The following is a 7,422-nucleotide window of genomic DNA, read 5'->3' on the forward strand; positions in this document are numbered from 1 at the left end:
TCTGGCGGATGTCGTGCCTTATGCACCAACACAGCAAATTCCTCATTTCACTCTCCTCCAATTTCCCCATTAAGCCGAAATCTGAATCATTCGCTGTGCTGATGCGATCTGCACGAACGTCATTGAAATGTATTTTTAAAAAGGTGCAGACAGTAGCCTGTGGCTGACAGTGTGCTTGCTACGTTTATGAATGATTTTGCCTTCATGATTAATATTGAAATGTTATTGATAAACTGAGTTTTGTTGGTAGTTTATCAGCAGGAAAAAAAGGATATGATGATTTAGGGTTTGTCTAGTGAACTTAGGGGAGTGGTTTAAGTGTCAGATAAATAAGAACACGAGGCTGAAAGTGAAACTGTTGAAGCTGAACAATTTCAACTCCGTAGCATTTATGAACGTTCAAGATATCTAATACGAAAGTAGGTAAATTGTTATTTATTCTAATGATTTATGACAATCTATTAGATTACTACACATTATTAGTAACCTAGTACTGTCTTCCGGATAAAAATGGCCAACATGAAGAACAATGTGTTGCTTCAAAGGTGGTCTGGATTTCGACAATTATAACTGCGTCATTGAATAGGTATTTTCAATAGACAGTCCTATTGTTCATATGATTGTGTTATACTACGATTGTGTTTGTCTGATTTAATACGAATATGTAGCCTAAATACTTTTCTTTCAGTAATAAACAGTAATTTCAACAAAGTCATTTTACATGTAGACTGATAGTTTTATGCAAAATGTCGATGACACATAGTGATATTCCTGAACCAAAGCAGGAAAGCTGTCAGTTTAAATCAACTTTTAACCAAAATGCGATGACATGGCTCGGGATTTTGTGGATTTCACATTGAATTCACTTTATTTGACATCAGTATAAATCAAAACTAGAAGTTGAACTGATGTCTGTGCCCATTGGGTGCTGTTAACTAGACATGTTCCAGGCAGTTTATAGTTCTGCTAGACTACCGTTTACCCTTTTATTCTCAAATCACATTTTTTGTGTGTAAATTATTAATACCAGCTTGCATGTAATAACCAGGTGATGGCTTTTCAGATCATTGTTTTTTAATTTGTTTTTCTGCCTTTTGCATCTTAGAAAATAATGTAATTATTTATTTCTATTGTATTTGTATATAGATTCCTGCCTCACGTCACACTGCTCTGCTATAACAAGATAATTCCTTCAAGATGGGGCACCAATCCAAACCTGTGCAACAGACATCCAGACCATTGCAGGTGGTGTTACTTGGTAAAACAGGAGCAGGGAAGAGTGTAACAGGAAACACCATCCTGGGACGAAACTATTTTCTCTCAAAGAAGAGTTCCAAATCAGTGACTGCTAATGTTGAGAAACAAAATGTCACCATTGAAGGAATAGATCTTGTTGTGTATGACACTCCAGGATTCTGTAACTCCGATCAATCTGAAGAGCAAATTCAGGAGAAATTCCAGGATGTCCTCAAGTTAACCTCATCTGGTCCCCGTGTGTTTCTCCTGGTGGTGAAGATAGATGGATTAACAGAAGAAGAGAAGAGGGTCATCAGTAAAGTAGAAGATCTTCTAGGAGAAAGTCTTTTGAAGCAAACCTGGATCCTGTTCACCAGAGGAGATGAGTTAGAAAACCAGACTATAGAAGAATTCATTGCGGAGTCAGATGACCTCACAGAAGTGATGAGAAAATACGATGGAAGATACCATGTGTTCAACAACAAGAGGGGTGATCCTGAGCAGGTCAAATCACTGCTGGAAAAGACATCTCCATGTCTCAGTAAGTATAACTAACTGTTAATATAAAGGATTAGCCAAAAGTGTAATGTTGACTAATTGTAAATGTTTCCATGATTGAAATGTGTTTTGAAGCGTATAATACTGATGATAGAAAACTAGATATTCTAGATGAGAGCTCAGTAGGTCATGTCATTGATAACATTATAAGCACAATCTTTTCATATGTCTCCTGTAGCTGAGGTGATTATAGGTAGACCTGCCTGAGAATTGTAAGAACAGTTATTTTGTTTGGTATGACAATGACTGAGACAATACTTGAAGATTTATTAAATGTTTAATTAATCAGATGTTCTTTTGTGTTAAAAATAGTAATATTGAAATACATCACACTACACATTTATTAATGACAGGATGCTTTTGAATCATAACACACAGTGAAACTTAGTGTGACTTAATACTATTATTTTCTATAGGGGTGGAAAAAGGGGTTCTCGATAAGTTTAACAGTTATCCCGAGTTGAACTCAGACTTCACCAACGTTAGCTAGCTAACTCCTCAATCCCACTACGTAGTATACCCCTCTGGTCTCTTATTCTGGGATAACAATAATGTAAATTAATTATCCCCCCCAATTGTAACTTTAATAAGTTGACTTGGTGTGCGACAGATCACTGTTATAAATCCAACCTGAACTCCACATTCACCATAAAGATTTAAACACGAGACATAAATCATTATTATTCAATGCACCAATAACTGCCTGTATAGAGGATGAGATGGTAGTCATTTTAATGTATCAGTTTATCAAATGTGATGCATTTTTCTATACACAGAGTCAACTGTTTCAAGGACCGCCCCCATCAAGAATCTCCCAGAGAGAAGGATTGTTCTGCTTGGAAAAAGCGGTGTTGGGAAGAGTGCAACAGGAAACACCATCCTAGATGGAGATGATTTCCATTCTGAACAGAACTGGTCCTCAGTAACACGTAAAACAGAAATGAAGCAGGCAGCAGTAGATGGGAGGGATATCAGTGTAGTTGACACTCCAGGACTGTTTGACACACAGCTTACTGCTGAAGAATTAGCAAAGGAGATTGTTAGGAGTATCTATGAGTCTAGCCCAGGGCCTCATGCCTTCCTCTTAGTTTTACGAGTCAATGACAGGTTTACAGAGCATGAGAAAAAAGCTATTGAAATTCTACAGAGTTTGTTTGGGTCAGGACTGGCAAAGCACGCCATCATCCTCTTCACCCATGGAGATGCTTTAGAGGGTAACGGTGTAGAGAAGCTGATTGGTGGGAGCAGAGACCTCGGTAGATTGGTAGAGCAGTGTGGAGGGAGGTACCATGTCCTCAACAATAAAGCTAGAGGAAACAGAGATCAGGTCATAGAGCTGATGGAGAAGATAGACAGAATGGTGGAGGAGAATGGAGGAACCTGCTACACTAATGAGATGTTTGAGGATGCAGCCAGGGTTAAGAAAGAGGAGGAGGAGAGGATCCAGAGGGAGAAGGAGTGGCTCCAGAAGGAGGAGGAGGAGAGGATCCAGAGGGAGAAGGAGTGGATCCAGAGGGAGACAAGGGAGAGGGTCATTATGGAGTTGGAGGAGGATAGGGAGAGGATGGAGAAGGAGAGGATGAAGAGGGAGAGTATGGATAAGGAGAAGATTGAGAAGAAGAGGGTGGAGAGGGAGAGTATGGAGAGAGAGAAGCTCAAAAAATTTTGGGCTAGATGCGGGGAAAGTATTAGAGATGCATTGATAGTCCTGGGTGTTGCTGTGGTAGGTGTTGCTGTGGTAGGTGTTGCTGTGGTAGGTGGTGCTGTGGTAGGTGTGTTGTTTTTGTAGGTAAAAAAAAAAATAGGTCCACCGCTTTATCTTGTCTGCATACATTTTTAATTTTTATTTTTTTTACATACAGTATAACATGATTAAAGCTATAGTATATAACAGGGGTCTCCAACCCTGTTCCTGGAGAGCTACCCTGTTCATTCTTTCTACACATTTTGTTACGTTACAGTCTTATTCTAAAATTTATTAAATTGTATTTTTTCCCCTCATCAAACTACACACAATACCCCATCATGACTTAACAACAACTTGTTTTTATACATTTTTGCAAATATATTAAAAATAAAAAACGGAAATATCAAATTTACATAAGTATTCAGACCCTTTACTCAGTACTTTGTTGAAGCACCTTTGGCAGCGATTACAGCATCAAATCTTCTTGGGTATGACGCTACAAGCTTGACACACCTGTATTTGGGGAGTTTCTCCCATTCTTCTCTGCAGATCCTCTCAAGTTCTTTCAGGTTGGATGTGGAGCGTCGCTGCACAGCTATTTGTGCCTTTTACTGAGGACTGTCTTCCGTCTGACCACTCTACCATAAAGGCCTGATTGGTAGAGTGCTGCAAAGATGGTTGTCCTTCCTGACCAAGACACAATCCTGTCCTGGACAATTCCTTCAACCTCATGGCTTGGTTTTTGCTCAGACATGCACTGTCAACTGTGGGACCTTTATATAGACAGGTGTGTGCCTTTTCAAATCATGTCCAAATTGAATTTACCACAGGTGGACTCCAATCAAGTTGTAGAAACATCTCAATGATGATCAATGGAAATAGGATGCACCTGAGCTCAATTTCAAGTCATAGCAAAGGGTCTGAATACTTATGTAAATAAGGTATTTCTTTTGTTTTAGATTTGCAAACATTTCGCTTCATCATTATGGGGTATGGTGTCTAGATTGATGAGGATTCTTTATTTATTGTATACATTTTAGAATAAGGCTGTAATGTAACAAAATGTGGGAAAAGTCAGGGGGTCTGAATACTTTCCAAAGGAACTGTACTACAAAATATAACTTTGTGGATTTCCCCAAATCTTTGTAGCACTTTCACTCTTAAGAAATGCTGGATAGAAGAGGCTTTGGGTTATTTTGACCCAGTTGGATCACTTGGTTTGTTTTTGTTGAAGACTGGAGGTGTGCCTTAGTAGGGGCGTGGCTTTCAGGTAGTTATTTTTGGCGACCCATGTGAGTCAATGTTATTCTCTTTAATCTGTTATGTTGTATTGTCATCACATGTTAATCTTTATATACTGTACGTATCCATATTGCCCAGGTATCGTCATGTCATATACATCATAACCCGTGGGGGTTCAAAGCTGTTCAAATGTTGCATATACATTTTTTAGTATCTCGATATTGTGTCATATGTTAGAATGTCTAATAAACAACTATATTGTATACATGAATAATATGCTTTCATTATTTTGCATAAAATCTTTATTGACCTTAAATTATTATTGAATGCGTGTAAAACTAAGTATATGTTGTTTTCTCGAGTGTACGAAAATTATTCTAATGATTGAAGTGTATGTACCTAGTATGTTGTATTAGTATAGACATTAAGCTGACTTTTAAAAAAACATATTGATGAGTTAGTTAATTAAGAAGCTAAATGTAAAAAATGTGTCTTCTTCCATAGAAATAGGCCAGGCCTCTTGCTCAATAGTACAAAGCAGATCATTCAATCTATGTTCTTACTGGTTCTAGACTATGTTGAAATAATCTATATGAATGCAGCGTTCTTTTCATATAAAACTTTAGATGCATTTGACTGTAGATCATTTTGTTTTATAATGGGTACATGCTCAGTACACATCCCTGCATTCTCTATTACGGCTGTCCGTCTTTGAGGTCACGTAGTTCAATTTGTTGCTCTCTTTGCCTTTATACAGCTACTGTAAACTCCCTCGGTTGTTAACAAGCATAAATACAGTAGATTTTTAGAGTGGAGTGAAATATTGTTTATGTTGAGAACAAGAACTTTTGTTGAATCAAAGAGTCACGGATGTTTGATATACAGTACTACACATATCCAGAAGACAGGTCCGTACTTCAGTACTACACTATTACACTGTTATGTACAACTAATGTACTAATATCAAGGATGGTAAGGAATATCTATCGGGGGGAACATGTACCAGATATAACGCATTCCCCACATCATCGAAGGATGCAGACACTGACACTGACATTGTATTATGTTATGTGAAAGTAGTTTAAGCATGTCAAAAGAGTTTACAATTTAGTTTAAAAGTTCAGAATATGTCTCTTGTGAAAATTGCGATGGGGTACATATATTAGGTAATTCATTTTCTTACATATTTTTTATTTTCTATAATTTCAAGAACTACAGGCAATTACACTAACATGGGTAAATTACATGTAGTTGTTACAACTCTAAAATAATCTAAACGTATGTGTTGTGCAAAGTATTTTTATTCTCAGTCCACAGAATGGAACACCTTTCATTGAACCATGATTAGGTGAGTTACCAACGATATACACTATTAGTTTCTGGGAAATAGATCCTTGTTTCTATCGCTTCTTGCATATTTATTTAATTGGCCTAGGAAACATAATTTTCTGTTTAATGTTCTGGGTTTTATTTTTAGAATCTTGTTTAGTGTTCTGGGGCTGCATGTGTTGTTCTGGGTCTTATTTATAATGCGTCTGCCGCCAACACAATCGCCCCCCCGGACATTCCTGCTTCATAGACAACAGCCCTAAGGGCACTAAAATAGGTGGGATGTGGGGCCATCCTCTTTGAAATGTTCAAACACATCCCCCCCAGTTCAACCAGGTCCCTACACATCAATCATCAATGACAACTTCAAAGGAATAGATGCAATATAGCCATAAAATAACACACACACTCTAACACGTGATAACAGGAACAGGATGCACTTATATTGGCATAACCAATATGTAACACCTTCCCGCCAGGATGTCCTGGATAGATGCCCATATTTGGGCATATACGCGTCATCCAGACATAGGGTCATAAATCAGACGTTTGACGCGCGCCGTCTACTTTATTCTCTCTTTCATCTAATAAGATTCATATTGAAAAAATATGCTGCACCTTGAAAGTACGTCTTGGACAACATAAATCCACTTTTAGACGTCAAGATATCATCTCGTCAGTAGCGAGACACTTTATAGAACAACATCATTCTGTTAATGAATTGTGTTGCATCAGGGTCGAAAAAGTTAATCCACCACGTAGAGGAGGTAACTATGACAACCAATTACTTCAAAGAGAAGCAATGTGGATATATACATTCAATTCTGTTTCTCCACACAGTTTAAACAAAGAAATAGATTTCACCTCCTTCCTATAAGCCACATTTAGACTGTTATACAAGAACACTGTCCATATCAGATTTTGCATATCGTTTATGAGTTGACCCCACATATTTATGAACGGCTTTGCCTTATGTCCCTTGTGGCGGGCTATCTCATTAATTGATATGATGTATTTAGGTGAGCGAGTACACCTGGGGTGATTGATTTCTGAGTTGCCCTTTGTGCTCGCTCCCATAATTCTGTATTTCTTTGTGACTAATTTGTATACAGGTAGACCAAAATATCCACATCCCTGATTGGCAGATGAGTGACAACCCTGATTAGAAACACCTGCTGTTCTTTACAAATGTTGTTTTGAATTCAAATAAAATTGTACCTGCACACTGAAGGCTGTGAAGCCGAAACGTCTGTGTTTGCTATCCCTGACGCAGTGAAAATAATTAAAAACATTGAATAATGAAGTAAGCTTTATACGATATCTTTTTAGGTGTGAACCCATTCCACCTCTTAGTTTGTCTGAGTAAATGT

The 7,422-nt window shown here is 37.8% G+C and overlaps 1 protein-coding gene across 3 annotated transcripts; it reads left to right on the plus strand.

Moving 5' to 3' along the window:
• The first annotated feature begins 317 nt into the window (after positions 1 to 317).
• On the plus strand, positions 318 to 5,325 carry LOC139552801 (GTPase IMAP family member 4-like). Of its 3 annotated transcripts, none has more exons than XM_071364845.1 (3): positions 318 to 419; positions 1,147 to 1,777; positions 2,571 to 5,323. In XM_071364845.1, the coding sequence occupies exons 2-3, from the start codon at positions 1,198 to 1,200 to the stop codon at positions 3,581 to 3,583; spliced, it is 1,593 nt and encodes a 530-aa protein (XP_071220946.1). In that variant the 5' UTR covers positions 318 to 419; positions 1,147 to 1,197; the 3' UTR covers positions 3,584 to 5,323. The 3 variants fall into 3 exon arrangements, with proteins under 3 accessions (XP_071220946.1, XP_071220947.1, XP_071220948.1); XM_071364846.1 differs by having other exon boundaries at positions 343 to 423; positions 2,571 to 5,325; XM_071364847.1 differs by lacking the exon at positions 318 to 419 and adding an exon at positions 457 to 586 and having other exon boundaries at positions 2,571 to 5,325.
• Positions 5,326 to 7,422: the final 2,097 nt, after the last annotated feature.

This window comes from Salvelinus alpinus, chromosome 24 (genome assembly GCF_045679555.1).
Source record: "Salvelinus alpinus chromosome 24, SLU_Salpinus.1, whole genome shotgun sequence".
In the NCBI taxonomy this organism is placed as follows: Eukaryota; Metazoa; Chordata; class Actinopteri; order Salmoniformes; family Salmonidae; genus Salvelinus; species Salvelinus alpinus.

Excerpts from the sequence above, each read along its gene's own strand:
- LOC139552801 (XM_071364845.1), top strand. The coding sequence starts at position 1,198 with ATGGGGCACCAATCCAAACCTGTGCAACAGACATCCAGACCATTGCAG. Across the intron at positions 1,778-2,570 it reads AAAGACATCTCCATGTCTCA|AGTCAACTGTTTCAAGGACC; the intron begins GTAAGTATAACT and ends TTCTATACACAG.